At 46.5% G+C, this 22,746-nt stretch overlaps 1 protein-coding gene across 6 annotated transcripts in view; it reads right to left on the minus strand.

Annotated features, from left to right (window-relative positions):
* Positions 1–634: 634 nt before the first annotated feature.
* Positions 635–22,746, minus strand: part of BCL9 (BCL9 transcription coactivator) — a 685,736-nt gene continuing 663,624 nt past the window's right edge. For all 6 annotated transcript variants that reach the window (XM_085621192.1, XM_085621190.1, XM_085621189.1 and 3 more), the window contains one exon: positions 635–2,840. In XM_085621192.1, coding sequence (XP_085477318.1) covers positions 1,738–2,840 — 1,103 coding nt within the window. In that variant the 3' untranslated portion in view covers positions 635–1,737. The remainder of the gene's footprint in view (positions 2,841–22,746) is intronic.

Consider the following 22,746-nt stretch of genomic DNA (forward strand, 5'->3'; position numbering starts at 1 on the left):
GGGTAGAGAACAAAATTAAATCTGGAAACAATGAGCAAAAACACAGCAACTTTGAGCTTTAAGGTAGAGAAAATAAATGGACAACATTAGTAACTTATTGGTAATAAATACCAATATAACAATACATGCGATACTTCACTATAACTTTACACCCAACCTGCAGCTCACTGTGGAGGAACATTCAAACTCGTTCAAGATGCTGTATTGTCTGGGAAAATTCTTTCTTTTAATATGCTTAACATAATAAGTATAATTAAGATAACAGTAAAAAAACAACCAGACATACCAGAGACCAAGTAATTGTTCACATTTTAGAAAAATGCTGTTGGCAGCTAACAGAAAACAGGAAAACACTGATCCAAATTGTCCATGCAGGTCCTGGACACTGAGCTGTACTTCACCAGAGATGATTTATGATTTCCAATGCAGTATAATCACCTCTCACAAAACTGCACCCATTCTCCGGTCATTTGAGTTCCTGGAATTCCAAAGATGCTGTTCCCTCTTCCTAGCATACAGCTGAAACCAAACTGATCAAACCAGAGTTGTGAATCACATTGTACGTTCTCACTGTTAAAAGATCAGAGAAAGGAAGGTGATGTTGCAAACCAAAGGAAGATAGACAAACCTCCTCTATAAGAAACAATATATTTTATTTTTCTGACACCACAGCTCTGGCCAGTGGTTTTGTACCAAATTTAATGGATGTTACACAGAACGTTGTACTCTGGGTTAAAGAGAAAATGTGTAGGCAGATTAAAGAAAACGTCAAAAAAATCCCAGATCGGTTTCCACTTTCACATAAAAAAAAAAAATCACTTCGGATTCGTAGGAAAGGGATAACAGTAACAGTGATAAGTAATGAAAGGACTACGTATGCTTTTAGTGTCCAAATGTAACAGCGAACAAGTCCGGCCTCTTCATAAAAAGCGAAGAAAAGGCTTAAAAAGCACAGGAACAGTCTCTTCTCTTTTGAATCCCCAAAATAATCTTTTCGCAGACCCCAAAGCAGGAGGCAGACAAAGGTGAGGTAATGAAAAGAACAGGCAAGGAGGAAAAAAAATGGAAAACCTACAAATAATGAAAGAATTGAAAGAGAATGAAAATGCGTATTGGCTATGCAGCCACAAAACCGTTTATTTTTTTTAAAGAAAGATTTCCCTAACTGGACTTAATAGTTCATTTTTTGTGCTTTTTTTAATAATACTCTTTCTGTATGAGGTCATAGTTTGGTTTACTATACACTGGAGTTAAAGGAAAATGGTAACACGTTCTGAAGATGGATTGTCCACCTAAAGTAAACAGCACTGAATCACACTCTCCTCTCTCCCCAAAGACTAAAGTCTCTGCTAAAATCCCTTTTACAATATAGTACAGTACACAAAAACCAAGTGTCCCGGGAGAAGCCAGTCGAAATGACGTAAACATACAGAGAATGGTGCAACTCATGACAATGGCAATTCTCAAAATACAGCTACAGATTTTCAACGTGGGTGCCGTCACAACGTACCCAAGTCCACAAAAATAATTTTTAAAAAATAAATCTTAAAAAACCACCTGTTGAGTAAATGAATGTAATTCTGTTCAGATAATTTCATACATTCTCGATTTTCCCAAAAGCGATTTGTGGGTCCTTTTCACCTATTGCATGGCCAAATGGTACTCCCTGGGCTCTTAAGATTCACCAGGAACGTGAATCTCATTTCTACAAGTGTCAGAAAATCCAGTCTTAGCAGCTTAAAACATCATGTTCCCTGGATTCCCAGGCCCTTGGCTAAAACCACCCATTCCAATATCCGCAGCCATACCCCGAGGCCTCATCTGTGGGGGAATCATTAGGTTTTGCTGAGGTCCCATCATCCCTTGCATGGACATTAACATGTTGGGAGAGCCAACAGGGCCTGGGTGACTGTAGAGTCCTGTAGGTAACCTCTCCTTGCCCGACATCATGCCTGGGTTACCCATCATAGTCAGTTGTCCAGGCATTCCTGGTTGTGCTGGTGACATCATTCGATGGTGAGGGCCCATCATCCCTTGCTGCATAAAGCTAGGTCTCATGGGATTATGTCCAGACATTGATGAACCATCTCCTAGATGCATATCTGGGTTAACCACTCGACCTGGCCCACCCATGACAGACATCGGAAGCCCCATTCTTGGATTATGCTCCCCCATCATCCCCTGCATATGTGAAAACCCAGGCCCATGGCCATGTGGCTGTTTTCTGCCTGGAGCTTCCCCACGAGGGAAATACTGCAGCGTCTGACTGGGTTTCTCAGATGGAATAATCCTGGACAGATCAAACTCTGGAATTCCTGCGACCCCTGGCCGGATAACCTCCTGAAGATCTGGATCACTGTAAACTGAAGGCATGTTATTTCCCATGACTTGGAAAGAGTCTGGCCCTCCAGGACATCCTGGTTTGCAAAGTGCTGGTTCAGAGGAGCTTTGGGGATGGTTGCCAGGACGGCCAATTGGTCCTTCTCCTGGGAAGCCCATTCCAGTTGGAAAATTACCCTGCCCTCCACTTGGGCCATTGTGTGGAAAGGAAAGCTGCTGTGACGGAGACTGCAACGAAGGGAATCCTTGTTGAAAGGCCATACGGCCTTGAGGTACCATTGGAGAATCTTGGGAACCATGTGTCATCATCTGATTGTGTGACATCATCACAGACCCCATGGGACCTCCATGAGGAGGCATATTGGGTCCCATGGAATTTGGAGAGGGCATCTGATTGCTGTGGCTAAGAGGCTGAGTCATCCCCATTGGGCTCAGTGTTGGCATTGGAACGGAGTGAGGACCAGGCTGTCGAGGAGGATTCTGTGGGTTGCCACCCATTCCTGGAAGGGAGAACACAAATTGAATATGAGGAGGTAATGATATTAAAGTTGCAGATTTCAAATAATTGTTCAAGTTTACAGTAACCTGGCTATATGTGTGCTATTTGTAGCACCCACATATTTTGCCGCTAAAAGTAGGATATCTATTCAGAAAAAACACCACATCCCATAATGAAATAAACTGCATTGTTTTCTCAGTATTTACACAAAACTCATGTTATTAATTTGCAACTATTACTATGATTTACTGTTTTAAAAAACATTAAGGGGTTGGGTTGCGGTAATGTGTAAGAGACCAATTTGTAAAATCATTAAAGGTACATCAGATACATATTTTTAGATGATCTCTTCTGCACATGACTTTTGTAGCACATTTAATGACAGTAACAGTCACAAATTTTTTTTAAAATTATTTTAAATGTCACTTAGTTAGGCTTGAATTAATGATAATGGCCTTTTCTTAAGATTTCTAATTTGACTTATTTTGCTTTTGCCATAATCAAGGCTTGGCAAAGACAAACTTTGGAAATATGGTAGGCAATGCAACAGCGAGCATAAAACTCACCTGTATTAAAACTATTATTTCAAATACTTGAAGCCACAAATTGCACATCCCTCAACAATTTCAGAACAATTAGGTTGATGTACTTGGTTTCAAATTTCAAGACTAGCAAAGATATGCATTATTAGCAGGGGGTGTTGGCAGTGCTCAATTTGAAATAATAAAGGTAAGTGCCCGGTCCCTTCTTAAAAGGCAACTGCAGCTTGCACGACCCATCGCCCCTGCCAGCTCTGCCAATGCCAGTACCAAACACAACTACTAACCATCACACTCATACAAGTGTGATAAATCAGACTATTCTAGGCCAGCCAGATCTGGAAGAATGACATTAGGTGGTAGGTATTATTAATGTATAATGAATTATTAAAACTCTTGTGCTCACTCAAAATTAGACAGACAGTGCTACCATGTGTAGGGCTGTCATAAATGCTGGTGTTGAGAATTAAGTGCCGGAGCCATCACCGGCTCAAATTAAGCACCAGGCTTAGTGAATATTTTCACTGAATTCAGACTACAAATACAAAGCCCAGTTTTCAGCATGTACCTAAAATCTAGATCTTATTTACACATTTTAAAACAAACTTAATAGAAACCTCACATGCACATTAACTAACGTTACATGGTATGAGGTTAGTGCAGAAAGGGGCTGGGGAGGTTAAGTTGCCATGCCCTCAAAGTTTAAAGTCACTGTTGTAATGGTTTATTAGCCCCTTGTCACTCGCCATCTAACATTGCCACAAAGTTTAATAAAAAAAAAGAAATTTCATAAAATTAAAACAGTTCTATAAGATGGAACACTATAAAACATTTTAGGTTTTAAAAAGCAGATGCATTCAGCCCAATTAAATCTAACAACAATTTGACGGAAAACACTGCTCTTACCTTTACAAAAGTGAAGAGAAAATGCAGACTTCAACTGCATAAACCCAGTGGCAGACTGACACCGCACTTTAAAGAATTTCAGAAGCTATCACCCTTCCCATCATTCAGTGTAGGATTTTTAAGGTAGTTTGTGAAAGAAAACAGTTGAATAATAAATATTTATCTTTGCATTGCCTTTGAAAGTGGGGATGAAGTTACGATGTTTATAAATTCAAGAGAGAAAGTCCCTGACCAAGAACTTGGATTACAAGTAACTTTCTCTTCTCTGTGACCGGATTCTTACCGATATCCATGAACAGCAAAATCGAGTAGCACGATATATAATATGAATAAAGAAGGATTCAAAAGGATAGGTAGAAGATAGCATCTAACCGAAGCGAATAAATTAAGTGGAGGTTCTACCCACAATAGCACCCGTCTGGAGTCAGAATCAATGCAACAGTGTTTCAAAAGAGCTCCAGGGTTGCAGCTTTACTAAAGACTGGGACGTGAACATTCCTCAGCGTGGCAGGGGCAGCCTTTTCCCTCTAGTGGAGGCCACTTCTGGTTTACCTTGGAGCGGTCTGCTAACCATCTGGTACCCATCTGATAATTTATTTACAACACTCCCCATCTAATGTTCTCTTTCGTAGATGTCCTACCAGTGTGGACAGTTCCACAGTTTACAAGTAACTACTTAGTCTGCCTGAGATCTTTGGACTTGTCCAGGTACTATCTAAAGGGTCTTTCCATGGCCAGAGCACGAAGAGATGTTTCTGTAGCAAGGTACAGTATGGAAACAAAGTACTAAGGGCAATAGTTATATTCATCTGGAATTCTAAAATGACTCTAGAAAGGAATAATGGGGGGTGCCTAAGGAAAGTTTATTGCAATTGTGATCCACGTAGGCTTCCTCCACACAAGAGGCTCAAAGCTCACTTAAGTTTAGGGCACAAGTAATTGCTACAGAGAATGGCAGCTTCCATGGCAAGCGCTGAAGAGCTGCTTCATGCAAAGACTCAAAAAGAAGAACCTAAACTGCATAATTATTGCAGTGAAGGATTTAGTTTCTTTTGCAGTCCACAATCTCTTCTAGATGTGCATACTGTGCAGTGATTATGCAGCAGTGCTACATGCCCGAGGGGGGGAGCAGGGGAGAGGGAGTGTGAAGGAGTGCTTGCTAACAAGTGTTTCAGTACGGATTGCCATACTGCTGCTTCCATGAGTATCTATAGCAACGCAATAGTTGCTCATGAATGTGTACTGTGCTTTGCAAATGTTCTGTTGAGACAAGGGCCATGACTGCTGATGTAGACCTAGTTTTCCAGGTAGAGTGACCCCCCCGCCCCCCCAGGCTCCACTTCCAATATTTTGTTAGACATTAGGTAACAGTGTGCAATAGTCTGCGCTATCCATTCAGAGGTAGTGTTTTTCATCACAGTGTCTATGGTGAGTGTCCCACGAAAAACAGTGTGGTACTTCGGATGCTTTGTATATCCTGCATGTAGTACATAATCACCCTTCTTACATCTAATATGTAGAGTGTTTTCGCTGGGGTGGATAGTAGGCTTCTGGAAAAGTGCCAGAAGGATTAGGGTATGATTGAGATTGAAAGATGGCACTACATTAAATGGAAATGTTATGGTCCCTGTTCTGCGAGTACCTGCAACTCACTTAATAGCCTCAGGTGTGTTGCCACCAGTAACACTTGTCTTTATTTTAAGGTACTTACTTGAGTAAAAATGTATCCACCGTCGCGATTCACAATCGGTGTACCATTAAAGAGCGCAAGTTAGCTTGCAGTCCATTAGGTGTGCGATGTACCCAACTTCCCATATTGTTTGCCTGCTTAGCTCATCTGTATGAATGTTCTCTACCCTGGGACATGGTTTGCCACCAAGTGTACGTTTCTTGCGGTTACCCACCGACAGATGTGTTGTGTTAGCTATAAGAGAGGATAAGCAACTGTCCACTCGTTCATATTTAACATCACAGATGCATTGTCTGTAGAATTTCGAACCTTCGTGTTCTGGATTAGACTCTGGAAGGATTTCAGTGCAGGTACGTTTTTCTCCGCTCCAAGCAACTAATATGCTTGCTCAGCTCCTGAGCAAGTCACAGCACCTTATTTTGAGTTGTTCCATAAGTATCCCCTCAGCACGCTGCATCTGTTGACTGCCTGCAGGTGATGTTAAGTCAACGGCCTCCCATTCCACATGTTCATTCTGATCTACCATTTAATCTATTTGATGACGTGGTCTGCTACAACCACCAGATCCACCCATTTGTTGATTAACCACTCTTGATTAGGTCTCCTATATAAACTTGGGTTTGGGATTAGATGAATGCAAAAAAGCTTCATACCGAGCAGCTTTAAGTCTTCACCATTAGAAACTGAGACATCTGGCAAACGTGAGCAAGTTTTACATTAATGCCTGTGTACTTTTAAACATAAGGAAAATCATTACTTTGAGACTGTGTTCAGTTCTGTCCCAAGGAAAGACTTTGATATTTGGGACTTGACAAGACGTTTGTTTTTTTCAGTTCACTCGGTCTCACGTAATAGGCTAACAACTTTCCGAATGTTTGCCATTGCTCAAATGCGCCTGCCTAACCCAGCCAGTTGCCCAGCCAATGTTACACATGAGGTGGCTGTTGCGACCACTAATGTTTTGGTAAATACAGTCTAAGGAGATATAATGCCGAAATGCAACACTTCAGAATGATTTGTTTCTGTAAGGAATATGCTACTTACCAGTATGCATCTGTTCTTGGCATGTAGAGCTGCAGATCTACACACTTTTGCATAGATCGCCATCTGGTGTTGGGCCCGGATGTTAGCAGTTTGTTTTTTCCTCTTGGAAAGTCTTTGGAAGTCACAAGTTCGGTGACTCCTCCCTTGGATCGTATTGCGCATGGGCTTCGGCTCCATCCTCAGATTGTTTTTCGCCAACAGGGAAAGATGGAGCGTAGTAATAACAGTGAAGAAACCCATGTGTGTTGTATCTAAATAAGATAGACTGGAACAGATACAGGTAGCCAAGGAGGCGGGTGGGCGTGTGTAGATCTGCAGCTCTACATGCCAAGAACAGATGCATACTGGTAAGTAGCATATTCCGTTCGAGGCATATGAGCTGCAGATTACACACTTTTGCATAGACTATATAGCAGTTCCCAACCTTAGCGGCGACCACCGGAATCTGTTGCAGTGGCTTGTTGCTTGGTTTGCACATCTACACAGTAATGTTTAGTGAAAGTGTGCGGTGTTGACCATGTAGCTGCTTTGCAGATATCATCTAATGGGATGTTCCCTACAAAAGCCATAGAAGCCCCTATCTTTCGTGTAGAGTGGGCTTTAGGGGGAACAGATAGCGTTCGCTTTGCGGTAGCAAATCTGGATGCATTTTACAATCCACCTAGCTATCCCTGATTTTGAGATGGGGTTGCCTTTGTGTGGTGGAGAGAAAGAGACAAATAGTTGTTTGGTCTTTCTGAAAGGTTGTGTTCTTTGGATATAGTAAAGTAAGGCTCATTTGACATCTAGCGTGTGTAGAGCACTTTCTGCAACAGTTTGAGGTTGCGAGAAAAATACCGGTACTTCTACCGATTGGTTTAGATGAAAAGGGGAAATGACTTTAGGTAGGAATTTTGGGTTGGTACGGAGAACAACCTTGTTCTGGTGCATTTGGAGAAAAGGTTCTTGTATGGTAAGTGCTTGTATCTCACTGACCCTTCTAAGGGAAGTGATGGCTACAAGAAAAGCTGTTTTCCATGTGAGAAATTGCAGTTCGCATTTATGCAAAGGTTCGAAGGGCGGTCCCATTAGCCTTGTGAGAACTATATTTAAGTTCCACACAGGTGAGGGTGGTACTTTGGGGGGAAATTATTCGTTTTAGGCCTTCCATGAAGGCTTTAATGGCAGGCACTCTGAAAAGTGATAGGTGCTGCCTGTTTTGTAGGTAAGCGGCAATTGCTGCGAGGTGTGGCCGAATGGATGTATATGCTAGGTTACACCTTTGTAGATGGAGTAAGTAGCATATGATGTGTTGTATAGACACGTCTAGAGGATTGATTGTGTTATGGCAATAAACAACAAATCTTTTCCACTTGGCAGCGTAGCAGGCTCTAGTGGTAGGGCGTCTAGCTTCTCTGATGACGTTTACAGTCAGGGGGAAGGTTAAGGTATCCGAATTCTAGGATCTCAGGAGCCAGATCGCAAGGTTGAGCTGAGCTGGGTCCGGGTGTCTGATCTCTCCATGGTTCTGGGTTAGGAGGCATGGTGAGAGGTGTAGCTTTTGGTGTGGTACTACCGAGAGTTCCAGCAGTGTGGTGTACCACGGTTGTCTGGCCCATGTTGGAGCTACTAGGATCAGTGTGAGAATGCTGTTGTAGCTTTCGCACCACTAATGGAATTAGTGGGAGAGGTGGAAAGGCGTACGCAAATTTGTCGGACCAGTTCATCCATATCGCATTTACTTTGGACAATGGGTGTGGGTATCTGGCGGTGAAGCTTGGGCATTTTTTGTTTTCGTGGGTGGCGAAGAGGTCTATCTGCGGATGCCCCCACATTTGAAAGAACAGGTGAAGAACCTGCGGGTGAAGTTCCCACTCGTGGATCTGCTGCGTCTGTCTGCTGAGCAGATCTGCCATGGTGTTTTGGACTCCTGGTACATGCTGGGCTAGGAGAAAGATTTTGTGTGGATTGGCCATCTCCATATGCTCTGTGCTAGTTGAGAGAGCTGTGGAGAGTGTGTGCCGCCTTGTTTTTAAATGTAATACATGGCCGTCATGTCTGTGCGAATGAGGACTGCCTTGCCTAAAATGTGTGTTTGAAAGGATTTTAGGGCTAGAAAGATTGCCAGTAACTCCAGATGGTTGATATGGAGTAACTTTTGTTGTGGCATCCATGTGCCCTGCACTGTGAGGTGTATTAGATGAGCTCCCCAGCCGGAGAGCAATGCGTCTGTTAGTATTATTTGTGGAACCGGGTCCAGGAACGGTCGACCTCTGGAAAGATTTGTGGTGTTCCACCACTGCAGAGAGCGATGGGTGCGACCGTCTACCAACACCAGATCTGTCAGTTGCCCCAGGGCCTGGTTCCATTGGCGCACTAAGCACTCTTGGAGTGGACGCATCTGGAGTCTTGCGTGAGGCACTATGAAAATGCAAGAGGCCATCATCCTTATCAGTTGCATAAACACTCTTGCTGGAAGGGAGTGTTGAGGTATGAATCTTTGACGCAAAGCCTGAATGCTTGCAATCCTGGCCGGATTGGGGTAGGCTATGGCTTTTGAGGTGTCTATGGTGGCACCAAGATATTGCTTTATGTGGGATGGTGTTAGCTGGGACTTTTGGTGGTTCACCGTGAAGCCTAGCTGGTGAAGTAGTTGGATTGTAGTGGCGGTGTGGTGTACACATTGGTTGTAGGACGTGGCTTTTATCAGCCAGTCGTCCAAATATGGGAAGACGTGAATGTGCTGTCTTCTGAGGTGTGCCGCCACTACCGCTAGGCACTTGGTGAATACCCTTGGTGCTGTTGTGACCCCGAACGGGAGCACCTTGAATTGGTAGTGTTGCCCGTCCACTACAAATCTGAGGTACTTTCTGTGAGCATGGTGTACTGGAATGTGAAAGTATGCGTCTTTCAAGTCCAGTGTGGTGAGAAAGTCGTTCTGGGAGAGGAGTGGAAGAACCTGTTGAAGGGTTACCATGTGAAAATGGTCTGAATGTATGTAAGTGTTTAGAGGCCTGAGATCTAGAATAGGTCGTAGAGTCTAGTCTCTTTTTGGAATCATAAAGTACAGGGAGTAGACCCCTAAATTTTGCTGATTCATGGGGACTTGCTCTATGGCTTGTTTTTGCAGGAGGGAGATTACTTCCTGTTTTAGTAACGTGGCATGTTCTTGTGACATTGGGCGTTGCCTCGGTGGAATGTTGGGGGGGGGGTAGATGTTAATTCTAGGCAGTACCCTGACTGAATAATTTGGGTCACCCATCTGTCTGAGGTGATGGTCTCCCAGACGTGAAGGAAATTTTGTAGTCTGCCCCCGACCGGAGTGGGATGGTCTGAGGGAGCGGGGGAAAGTCATTGGGTAGGCGGTGTGGCAGAGCGGGCGGTATTTGTTTTGCCTCTGCCTTTATTATTATTGCCTCTGAAGCCGCCTCTTTGATAACCCCTTGTGAAGGTGAACTGAGGAGGGGATTTGTAGGACGTGGATGCGCTATCTGAGGAGTAGCCTCTACTCGTGCCCCGAATGGAAGAGCGGCGAAAGGAGCGCCTAGGAGTGTGTGACTGTAGGGCTCCCATGGATTTCGCTGTATCAGTGTCTTTCTTCATCTTCGAGGGCCTCATCAACCTTTGGACCAAATAAATGTTGTTGATCAAATGGGTGGTTTAATATGGAGGCTTGTACCTCAGGTTTAAAACCTGAAACTCTTAGCCAGGCGTGGCGACGGAGGACAACACTGGTGTTTATGGCCCTGGAGGCTGTGTCTGCCGAATCTAGGGCACAGCGTATAGAGGTATTAGTTAAGGTTTTTCCCTCTTGAATCAATTCATTAGCCCTATTTTTGTATTTTTCAGGGAGATGGTGCATGATGGTTTCTAGCTCATCATAATGCGCTCTGTTGTATCTGGCCAATAGCGTTTGAGTGTTGGCGATACGCCATATATTGGCTGCCTGTGACGCAGTACGCTATCCTGACGAGTCCAGTAGCTTTGACTCTTTGTCAGGTGGTGGTGCTTCGCCCGACGCCTGGGAGTTTGACCTCTTCCGTGCAGTGGCAACCACTAGGGAATCTAGTGGTGCTGGCCCTTTGATATAGGCAGGATCTGTGGGGGCAGCTTTGTACTTTTTTTCTATGCATGGGTTAATGACCCTAGCCCTGACTGGGTCCATAAAAACCTCTGGCGCATGTTTTACCACCCCCTTGAGCATAGGTAGTATGGAGGTAGACCTATGTGCGGTATCAAAGGTGTCGAGGAGGAAATCCTCCTCTACTGGGTCAGTGTGCAACTCTACCCCATGATAATGTGCCGCCCTCTGAAGTAGGTGGTGGAAACTAATGAGTCTTCCGGTGGAGATGGCCTGGAAGGGTAAAGGTCATCTTGTGGGACGTCTGGAATATCTGGATTATTGTAGTTGTCCCATGGGTCTGGGGATCCTGTAGGGGTGGGGTCTTGGGGCACATCCCCTGGATCGTGATATGGGTCCCCCTGATCATCATCGTCTGGAGACGGAGTCGGAGAGCAATGAGGTGGGGGTGGAGAAGGCGGAGGTGGGGAGGGTGGGGGAGGCATTCTGAAAGGGGAGGTAGCAGAGTCCTTCCTTTTTGGAGGTGGAGGCGGAGCCGGTTTGTCCAAATGTCTCTTTTTGGAAGAGAGCCAAATGTCCTGTTTTTGGATCCTTGGTAAGAGTTTTTTGCAAGGGATCCGGTGTAAACAGTTCCTGTGACAATGTTTGTTCAGTCGGCGCCGAGGTTTTCGGGGCCGACTGCTTTTTAGGCTGGTCTGTGCCGTGCTTTTTTGGAACCTCCGATTTTTTGCTCGGTGCCGAGAGAGGCTTCGGCGCAGGAGTGTCGGGTTTCGACACCGAGGGCTTTGGTGCTGAGCTCGGTGAGGAGGTGGAGGCCGATTTTCTCTTCGGTGTCGAAGGGTGTTTTTCGGCACCGCTGGTAGGCTGGCTCGAGCCCGAGCTGCCGGAAGGCTTATTAGGCTTCTTTACCGGGCCCGAAGGTGGGGTATTAGAAGCAGTGTCCTTGGTCTTGCCTAGGCGCGAAGGCGTGACCGAAGCCTTTTTGGGTGTCGGCGCGGGTGTGTTATGTTATAGCGACTTATAAAGCGCGCGTTTACCAAATAGGTGTCCCGGCGCTGTCCACTAATCCGGAGTCCTAAGAGGCAAAAAATAATTACCGAAACAACCAGGTCTTCAGCGCTTTTCTGAAACACAGTAAGCTATCCATACGTCTCAAGTGGAGAGGCAGCCCATTCCATAGCTTGGCAGCACCAAAGGAGAACCTACGTCCCCCCCAGCAGTCTTTTTTTTATGACGGGGACCGTTATCAGATTAGCGTCAGAAGATTGAAGACGCCGCGGAGGTACATACCTTTTGAATTGTTTTATTAGAAAGTCCGAGCCCTCACCATTTAAAGCCTTGAAAACCAGGCAAAGCGATTTAAACTGGACTCTGCTTTTAACTGGGAGCCAGTGTAGGTCTCGAATGGCTTTTGAAATGGGAGCAAATTTCGGAATGCCGGTTAAAAGTCTTGCGGCAGCGTTCTGTAATAACTGCAATCTATGCAACAAATTTTCCTGAATGTTAAGGTACAAACTGTTGCAGTAGTCTAGCCTGGATGTTACGAGGGCCTTTACCACAGTTTTCCGGCAGTCATAGGGGAGCAGAAACAGGATTTTTTTCAACGTTCTCAGGATATAACCTATTTTAGAAGCTACTGCTTTAACCTGTATGGCCATGGAGAGTTTGGCATCCACCACCATCCTGAGGTTTTTTACCTTGTCAACCGGGGTGGGAAGAGCCCCTAGTTCTTGCAGCCACCATAAGGGGGTCCAGAAATTGGGGTTATTAACCAACAAAATGACCTTGGTCTTATTTGAGTTCAGCCTAAGGCAATTGCTGGCCATCCAGTGCCCCACTTTCGACATACAGGACTGAAAGTTAAGATCCAGCCCCTTTTCACGCCCTGGAAGTAAAGACACCACGATTTGCGTGTCATCCGCATATGAAGTGACACTAAACCCGTGGCGTCTGACAACGGGAGCAAGGGAGGCCACATAAATGTTGAACAAGGTGGGGCTTAATGAGGACCCTTGCGGAACCCCGCATGGTAAGGAGAAGGGTTGGGAAGAGAAGTTTCCCAGGGACACTGTTTGGCTGCCGTCTGTGAGAAAAGAGTTTAGCAAATCCCATGGTTTTTTTCCGAATTCCCCCTTTCCTTAACCGATCCATCAATAAGCCGTGATGGACCGTATCGAACGCGGCCGATAGGTCCAAATGGATCAATGCCGCTCTACCTCCCTGCTCCACCGCCAGCCTGATCTGTTTCGTGGCATTAATCAAGGCGGATTCGGTACTATGTCCTTCCCGAAATCCGTGTTGAGAAGCGTCAAGCAGAGAAGTACTCTTCATGAAGGCAGTAAGTTGTTGATTCATTGCCTTTTCAACTAGTTTAGCTGGGAGAGGGAGACGGGCCGGAAGTTGTTTGGATCAGAAGGGTCCAAGCTAGGTTTTTTTTTTTTTTTTTTTTTTTTTTTTTTAAGAAGTGGGAGAATGGAGGCCCCCTTCCAGATTTTTGGGAATTTCCCTCCTTCAAACATTCCATTGAAAATTGGAGTAAGATAGGAGGCTATGGCGACATGGGCTAGTTTAATGATTTTCATTGGGCAAGGATCCAATGGAGATCCGGAGTTTACTTTAGTAAGTAGTTCCAGTGTGTCCTGCAAGGTTAGTGGCCTAAAAGCCTCCAAAATATCCGCCGGCATGGCCAAATCTTCCACCTCCAGCTTGGACTCACAACCAATCCTGATAGAGTCACCGAGACTAGTGAAGATGTTATTAACTTTAGTTTGAAAAAATAGCGCAATTTTTTCACAGAGCTCTATGCTTGACTGAACAGGGGCTGGTTTGACTGAAGACAGGTTGGTGATGGCGAGAGAGAGCTCTTTAGCCGAGTTTTTAGCCGCCGCTATCTGAGCGGCGTAGAACATCTGTTTTGCAGCACGTAACATGTGTTTATATGTAGCCGTGCTTGCCAGATATATCGTCTTTTCCTTATCCGAATAGTCCTTTCTCCAATTTCGTTCAAGCCTCTTGCATATGCATTTTTGCAGTTTTAGTTCCTCCGAGTACCAGGGGGCTGAGGGAACCATTCTTTTGAGTACAGCTAGTTTGGGTGGTGCGAGGTCCGAGCAGGCCTGCGTAAGCCATTTTGTGTAGGAAGAGGCAGCCACATCCATATCGCTGGCAATAGGTGTGAGAGAAGTTGTTAATACCCTAGATAGGGTCTCTGCTTCCACCCTATTCCATGCTCCAACTTTCTTCCGTTCACTTTAGTATTCCCATTAGCTGTATGGGGTTTGGCTGTAAGGTTAAACAGAACTCCAGCATGGTCTGACCAGGCCAGCGGTAGCAGACCGGAAAAAGATAGTTCCAGAATGTTTGAAAGGACCCCATCAAGGGTATGTCCCGCCAAATGCGAGGGACCCGTTACTTGTTGAGAGAGCTCTGCGGCTTCCATAAGGTCTAGTAGGTGTGCCGTTTCCGGGTCGTCTGCCCGTTCCACATAAAAATTGAAATCCCCTAATATAGTATGGGAATTCCCCGTCAGGGAATCCTCGAAGAGGGTTCCTAGCGCAGGAAAGAAAGAGGATTTAGCGCCCAGGGGTCTATATATGAGAATGCCTTTAAAAGAAAAATGGTTGGTTAACCTTAGATTGAACGCAAGTGCCTCGCAGGCAGGGTAAGCGCTTTAAACGTTCCCTGGATCGTACTCTGATAGAGGATGGCCAGGCCACCCCCCCTCTTGTTAGGTTCGTTAAGAACCTCACAGTAAAAACCAGGGGGGGTGGCTTTAACTAGGTCTGGCCCGGACGCCTCATCCGTCCAGGTTTCTGTAATGAAAGCGATTCTAATGCCCAGGTCCATCAGTAAATTCACACATACCGTGCTATGTTTCACCAACGATCTGGCATTTATAAGAATGCAGTCAAAGTGCTGCGTGGTGCTAGCAGAGAGTACCACCTCCTTTAAGGCTTTGATGGGTTCGGAACATATTGGAGGAAGTTGCATTCGACAATTGGGGCAGGAACCTGGGGGCAGACCAAAACCGGTCTCAGCCATCAGGCGCGTGCAATTGGCTTTACATCCCCTCTCGTTTAGCTCCAATAAAGTTTCTCTAGAATAGGAAATTTGATTGTGAGGACCTGAATACAAACGACCAGGGATTTGAACGCGGAGCGCGACCCGGGCGCAGACGGGCTTGCCTTAGGCGCGCCAGCGGCGCGGTCGCGCCAGTGGCCCTAAAGTAGGCGTCTAGCGCTAACTAGACCGCCAACCCGTCTTTCCCTTCAAGATGGCCGCCGCTGCCCAGGGGACCCCGCTCCACAGGTAGACGGCTGTTCGGGTCTAGGACGGCGTCAGGTAAGTGGGGGAGACAACGATTTGCTGCTGGTGCTAAAAAAAATGTAAAATAGAGTTCAAGCTTAAAATAATTGTGAAAATTAGCGATGTGTGCGATAAAAGGGTAAAAAATCTCTGGCAGTAAAAAACTATCACCTCATTCTGAGCGTTGCAGTAATTACTTTGTCAATTGAGTAGCGCTTTCCCTGCTCCCGGCTCAAGCCTCAGAAGCGAGTGGACAATGGGAGGGGGTATAGTACTCACGACCCTCTGCGCCGGGGTGATGTCCTCCACATCTGAGTCGTCGGCTTCGGAAGCACTGACGAGGTCTTCGTCATCTTCTTCGGTGTGCTGCTGTCCCGGAGCTTCGACGTCGTCCCCGAAGATGTCGACTGGAGCGGAGGTCGAGGAGTGCGCCATGTTGCGTCTGGCCCTTCGATCTCGAATAGTCTTTTTCGATCTAAAAGACTTACGCGGGACAGTCTCGAGCCTCGTGTTCAGGGGAGAGGCAGAGGTTGCACACCTCATGAAGATAGGTGTGGGCGAATTGGGACCCACATCGAGGGCACTTCTTGAAGGGAGTTCTTTCCATTAGCCGAGAGCGGAGCCGGGATAGGCCCGAAGGCTGCAGTCGACGACTGGAATCGAAGAAGTGTCGAAGAGAAGGTGATTAAGATGATTTGTTATCTGAAGAATCTCGATGAACGAGGATTTTGCGTCGATCGTTGAACTGGAAAAGTTCGGAACCCGGAGCGCGAAGTATTACATCTGAGCCCGATAGCGGCAAAAAACAATCTGAGGATGGAGCCGAAGCCCATGCGCAATGCAAATCAAAGGAGGAGTCACCGACCTTGTGACTTCCAAAGACTTTCCAAGAGGAAAAACAAACTGCAAACATCCGGGCCCAACACCAGATGGCGATCTATGCAAAAGTGTGTAATCTGCAGCTCATATGCCTCGAACCAGTTGTTTGGTTTAAAGTAACGATTTAGTTCTATCAATATAATACATTAGAGCTCTTTTGATATGAAGAGCTCTTTCAGCAAATGAATCCGGTTTGAGGAAAGAAAACTGGTAATTCAACTGACTGAGGTTGAAAGATAAAACCACTTTTGGAAGGAATTTTGGATTGTTCCAAGGACAACCCTATCTCTGTGTAGCTGGAAGAAAAGTTCTCCCAAGGTTAATGCCTGGAGCTCACTAACACGCCCAAGTGAGGTAATGGCCACCAAAAAAGAAACCTTCCAAGACAAAAATTGCAGGGGACAGTTATGCAACGGTTCAAATGGTGGACCCATAGGTCTGGCAAGTACAATATTGAGATTTCATGCCGGTGCAGATGAAGCTCTAGGTGGAATTACCTTACGACCTTCCTTGAATGACTTAACTGGTACCCTGAACAAAGATAAGTGTTGTCTGGTTTCTAGATAGGCAGCAACTGCAGCTAAATGTAGATGTATTGAAGTGTAAGCGAGGTCAAAGGTCTGCAAATGAAGAAGGTAGCAAACAATGTTTTGCACAGTTGCATCAAGTGGATTTGTTTGGTTACAGCGACAGTAGAAAGGAAAATGCTACTTACCAGTAAGCATCTGTTCTTGGCATGTAGAGCTGTAGATCAGCATACTTTTGCATAGATCGCCATCTGGTGTTGGGCTCGGATGTTTGCACTTTGTTATTGTAAAAGTCTTTGTAGTCACGAGATAGGGGAATCCTCCTTTGGTTAGTAGTGTGCATGGGCATCGACTCCATCCTTAGATTGTTTTGCCATGAAGGGTGATGATGGAGTTAGTTACAAAATATAAAAGATGCCCATGTGTAATGTATCTAAGTAAGATAGTACTGCAACACATAGGTGTCCGGGGAGGCGGGTGGGCAAATGCGGTTCTACAGCTCTACATGCCAAGAACAGATGCATACTGGTATGTAGCGTTTTCCGTTCGAGGCAAATGAGCTGTAGATCCGCACTTACCCCGTTAGCGGTGGTTACCTGTATGCGTTGCAGTAGTTTGGAAAAGGGTTCTTAATACAGCCTGGCCCACACTTGCTTGTTGTTTTGCGTGCACATCTACACAGTAGTGTTTAGTGAAAGTGTGAGGTGTAGACCATGTTGCGGCTTTGCAAATGTCATCCATGGGAATATTTCCTAAGAATGCCATGGAGGCCCCCATCTTGCGTGTGGAATGCGCTCTAGGGGGAATAGATAATGTATGCTTTGCTTTCTGGTAGCATATTTGAATCCATTTAACTATCCACCTGGCAATTCCAAATTTTGATATAGGATTGCCTTTATGCGGTGGCAAAAAGCTACGAAAAGTTGTTTGGTTTTTCTGAAACTTTGTCGTTTCAATGTAGTACAGAATAGCTCTTTTGAAGTCATGTGTATGAAGAGCTTGTTCTGCTACTGAGTCTGGTTGAGGAAAAAAGACTGGGAGCTCAACAGACTGGTTAAAGTGAAAAGCTGAAATTACTTTAGGTAAGAATTTAGGGCCCGATTAACTTAAGACAAAATTCTGAACTTACTACTTTTGGTATTCACAGAATGGATTTACGACTACTAACTACTAGCTTCCGGCCCGGAAGCTTCCGCCTCCGGGGCCGGAAGCTTCCGCCGCCGGAAGCTTCCGCCGCCGGAAGCTTCCGCCGCCGGAAGCTTCCGCCGCCGGAAGCTTCCGCCGCCGGAAGCTTCCGCCGCCGGAAGCTTCCGCCGCCGGAAGCTTCCGCCGCCGGAAGCTTCCGCCGCCGGAAGCTTCCGCCGCCGGAAGCTTCCGCCGCCGGAAGCTTCCGCCGCCGGAAGCTTCCGCCGCCGGAAGCTTCCGCCGCCGGAAGCTTCCGCCGCCGGAAGCTTCCGCCGCCGGAAGCTTCCGCCGCCGGAAGCTTCCGCCGCCGGAAGCTTCCGCCGCCGGAAGCTTCCGCCGCCGGAAGCTTCCGCCGCCGGAAGCTTCCGCCGCCGGAAGCTTCCGCCGCCGGAAGCTTCCGCCGCCGGAAGCTTCCGCCTCCGGAAGCTTCCGCCTCCGGAAGCTTCCGCCTCCGGAAGCTTCCGCCTCCGGAAGCTTCCGCCTCCGGGGCCGGAAGCTTCCGCCTCCGGGGCCGGAAGCTTCCGCCTCCGGGGCCGGAAGCTTCCGCCTCCGGGGCCGGAAGCTTCCGCCTCCGGGGCCGGAAGCTTCCGCCTCCGGGGCCGGAAGCTTCCGCCTCCGGGGCCGGAAGCTTCCGCCTCCGGGGCCGGAAGCTTCCGCCTCCGGGGCCGGAAGCTTCCGCCTCCGGGGCCGGAAGCTTCCGCCTCCGGAAGCTTCCGCCTCCGGAAGCTTCCGCCTCCGGGGCCGGAAGCTTCCGCCTCCGGAAGCTTCCGCCTCCGGGGCCGGAAGCTTCCGCCTCCGGGGCCGGAAGCTTCCGCCTCCGGGGCCGGAAGCTTCCGCCTCCGGGGCCGGAAGCTTCCGCCTCCGGAAGCTTCCGCCTCCGGGGCCGGAAGCTTCCGCCTCCGGAAGCTTCAGCCTCCGGGGCCGGAAGCTTCCGCCTCCGGAAGCTTCCGCCTCCGGGGCCGGAAGCTTCCGCCTCGAGTGCGGACGTAAAGTTAGTAGTCGTAAATCCATTCTGTGAATACCAAAAGTAGTAAGTGCATTCTGTGAATACCAAAAATAGTAAGTTTAGAATTTTGTCTTAAATTAATTCTGTGAATCGGGCCCTTAGGGTTTGTCCTAAGAACCTCTTTGTTGTGATGTATTTGCAAAAATGGTTCTTGTATGGTTAACGCCTGGAGTTCACCCACTCTTCTGAGGGATGTGATGGCCACAAGGAAAGCTACTTTCCATGTGAGAAACTAACTCACATTTATGTAAAGGTTCAAATGGGGGACCCATGAGTCTTGTATTGACAATGTTTAGATTCCATACTGGAGAGGGTGGAATTCTGGGAGGAATTATCCTTTTAAGTCCTTCCATGAAAGCCTTGATGGGAGGCGCCCTGAACAATGACAAGTGTTGTCTGTTCTGCAAGTAGGCTGCTATAGCAGCAAGATGTAATCGTATGGATGTGTATGCCAGATTGCATCTTTGTAGATGTAGGCGATAACAAATAATATTTTGAGTGGAAGCATCTAGAGGATTGATTGTATTATTATTGCAGTAAATAACAAATCTTTTCCATTTAGCTGCATAGCATGCTCTAGTGGTAGGATGTCATCTTCTTTAATGAGGTTCAGTTGCACTGGTTCTGGATGTCTTATCTCTCCATGGTTCTGGGTGAGAAGCTTTGGGGAAAGAGGCAACTTTTGGTGTGGGACTACTGAGAGTTCCAGCAGTGTTGTGAACCATGGTTGTCGGGCCCATTTTGGTGCAACTAGGAACATTGTGAGAGACTGAGTTTCTGCACCAGTAATGGAATGAGTGGGAGAGGCGGAAAAGCGTACGCAAATCTGCCTGACCAATTCATCCATATCGCATTGCCTTTGGTACAACGGGTGTGGATATCATGAGGCGAAGTTTGGGCATTTTGTGTTTAAATGTGTGGCAAACAGATCTATGTCTGGGTGTCCCCACATTTGAAAAAATGGATGAAGAACTTGCGGATGAAGTTCCCATTCGTGAATCTGCTGTTGACGACTGAGCAGATCCGCAATTTGATTGTGAATCCCAGGTAGATGCTCTGCTAAGAGGTATATCTTTTGAGGAATGGCCCATCTCCAAATGCTTTGGCGCGAAAGCTGCAGAGAGCATGTTCCGCCCTGTTTCTGTATATAGTACATTGCGGTCATGTCAGTTCGGACGAGGACAACTTTGCCTATGAGATGTTTCTGGAATGACTTTAGGGCGAGAAATATGGCCAGTAACTCCAGGTGATTGATGTGGAGGAGCTTTTGTTGAGGGGTCCACATACCCTGGATGGTGTGTTTTAAGAGATTAGCTCCTCATCCGGAGAGCGAAGCGTCTGCTGTTAGCACTATTTGTGGAACCAGGTCTACGAACTGCCACCCCTTGGAAAGATTTTGTGTGTTCCACCATTGCAGAGAGCGATATGTGCGGCTATCTACCAACACCAGATCTGTAAGTTGACCCTGAGCTTGGTTCCATTGTTGTGCTAGGCATTCTTGTAATGGACGCATCTGGAGTCTTGCATAGGGAACGATTAAGATGCAGGAGGCCATCATTCCTATTAGCTGCATGAACACTCAAGCTGGTAGTGAGGGTTGCGGCTTAAAGTTTGTTATGAATGCTTGCTTACTGGCTATCCTGGTTTGGTTAGGATATGCAAGGGTTTTGGAACGATCTATTGTTGCACCTAGATACTGCTGGCTGTGGGACGGTTGTAGATGTGACTTGGTGAGGTTTATTGTGAATCCTAAGTTGTGTAGCAGCTGGATTGAGTTGTGGGTCTTGTACACAAGCTTCGTGTGACTTGGCTTTTATGAGCAAGTCATCTAGGTAAGGAAACACGTGAATGTGTTGTCTCCTTAAGTGGGCTGCTACCACCGCAAGGCATTTTGTGAAGACTCTGGGTTCTGTTGTGACTCCGAATGGTAGGACTTTGAACTGGTAATGTTGTCCGTCCACAACAAACCGTAGGTATTTTCTGTGAGCAGGGTGAATAGCAATGTGGAAGTAGGCGTCCTTGAGATCTAGAGTGGTAAGGAAATCGCCTTGTTGAAGCAGGGAGAAGTGGTCTGATTGTATGTACCGGTTTAACGGCCTTAGGACTAATATTGGCATGAGAGTGCCGTCCTTTTTTTGGAATCAGGAAGTAAAGGGAGTAAATCCCTGTGTTTTGGTGATGTATGGGAACCGGTTGTATTGCACGTTTTTGCAAGAGAGAGAACTTCCTGCTTGAGAAGCGCAAGATGTTCTGTGGACATTGGACGTTGTTTGGGAGGTATGTTGGGGGAAGTAGAATTGAGTTCCAGGCAGTAACCATACTGGATAATTTGTCTTACCCACCTGTCTGTGGTGATGGAATTCCACTCAGGTAAGAACTGTGATAGTCTTCCCCCGAGTGGAATGTCGTAGGGGAGTGGAGGAAAGTCACTGTTTTGTGGTGGGGGAGTGGAGGGTATTAGAACCACGCCCCCTCCCTCTGTTATTGCCTTTTTAATTTCCTCTAAAGTAACCTCTATTAGGGGAAGTTTGGGTGGAGCTTTCATAAGTGGAAGAGGTGGTTTCTGCACCAATGGTTTTGGAGGCGCCCCTATAAGAGGAGCGACGAAAAGAACCTCTACTAGTCGTTGCTTGTAGAGCCCCCATGGATTTGGCTGTCTGTGTCCTTTTTCATCTTTTCTAAAGATGTGTCCACAGTGGGTCCAAACAAATGTTCCTGATCTAAGGGCTGATTGAGGATGGTAGACTGCACTTCTTGTTTAAAACCAGATACGCGCAGCCACGCATGTCTATGTAGTACAACACTTGTATTTCTTGCGCGGGATGCTGTATCCGCTGCATCGAGGGCACATTTTATTGAGGTGTTTGTGATTAATTTTCCCTCTTGTATGAGATCATTTCCTTTGGTCTTTTGTTCGTCAGGAAGGTGCTGCATGAGCTTTTCAAGCTCATCATAGTGAGCCCTGTCATACCTCGCTAGTAAAGCTTGCGAGTTGGCAATGCGCCAAAAGTTTGCTGCCTGAGACGCAACTCTTTCACCTGATGCATCCAGTAACTTAGTATCTTTGTCTGGTGGAGAGACATCGCCTGTGGTTTGGGAATTTCCCCGTTTTGCGGGCATTTGCCACTACTAATGAGTCCAGAGGGAGTTGACCTTTAATATAAGCTGGATCGTTTGGAGCTTGCATGTATTTTTTTCTCAATTCTAGGATTAAGAACCCTAGCCCTGACAGGGTCCTTAAAAATCACAGGGGCATGTTTAATCATCCCTTTGAGCATAGGCAGAGTATTTGTTGTCTTTTGAGGCTGGGAGAATGTCTCTAATAAAAAGTCCTACTCTAGAGGGTCTGAAAGGAGTTGAACCCCATAGTATTGTGCAGCTCTATTTATCAGTTGGCAAACCATACATTATCATCTGGAGGGGATGGTCTGGAGGGATATAAATCTGGCTCGGGTACATCCAGGACATTATAATCGTCCCAAGAGTCATGAGGTGGGATACAGTGGTTGTCCTCATCAGTATATGTAGTATGTGGTGAGTGTATGTCCTTATCCTCACCCCCTACATCCTCCTCCTCTTGTGGTGCAGGTGAAAGAGGAGGCACTGGAGAGTGTGCTGGAGAAAGTGTAATGTTTGGAGGCTGTGGAGGTGGAGAGAAAGGCCTCATAGGTGAGGTGGATGAGTCTTTTTTCTTGGAGGGTATCTCAGGTGTTTGAGGTGTCCAATTTCCTCTACTTAGGTGGTATAGAGGTGACCTGGCCGGTAA

Source organism: Triturus cristatus, chromosome 8 (assembly GCF_964204655.1).
Source record: "Triturus cristatus chromosome 8, aTriCri1.1, whole genome shotgun sequence".
Taxonomy (NCBI): domain Eukaryota; kingdom Metazoa; phylum Chordata; class Amphibia; order Caudata; family Salamandridae; genus Triturus; species Triturus cristatus.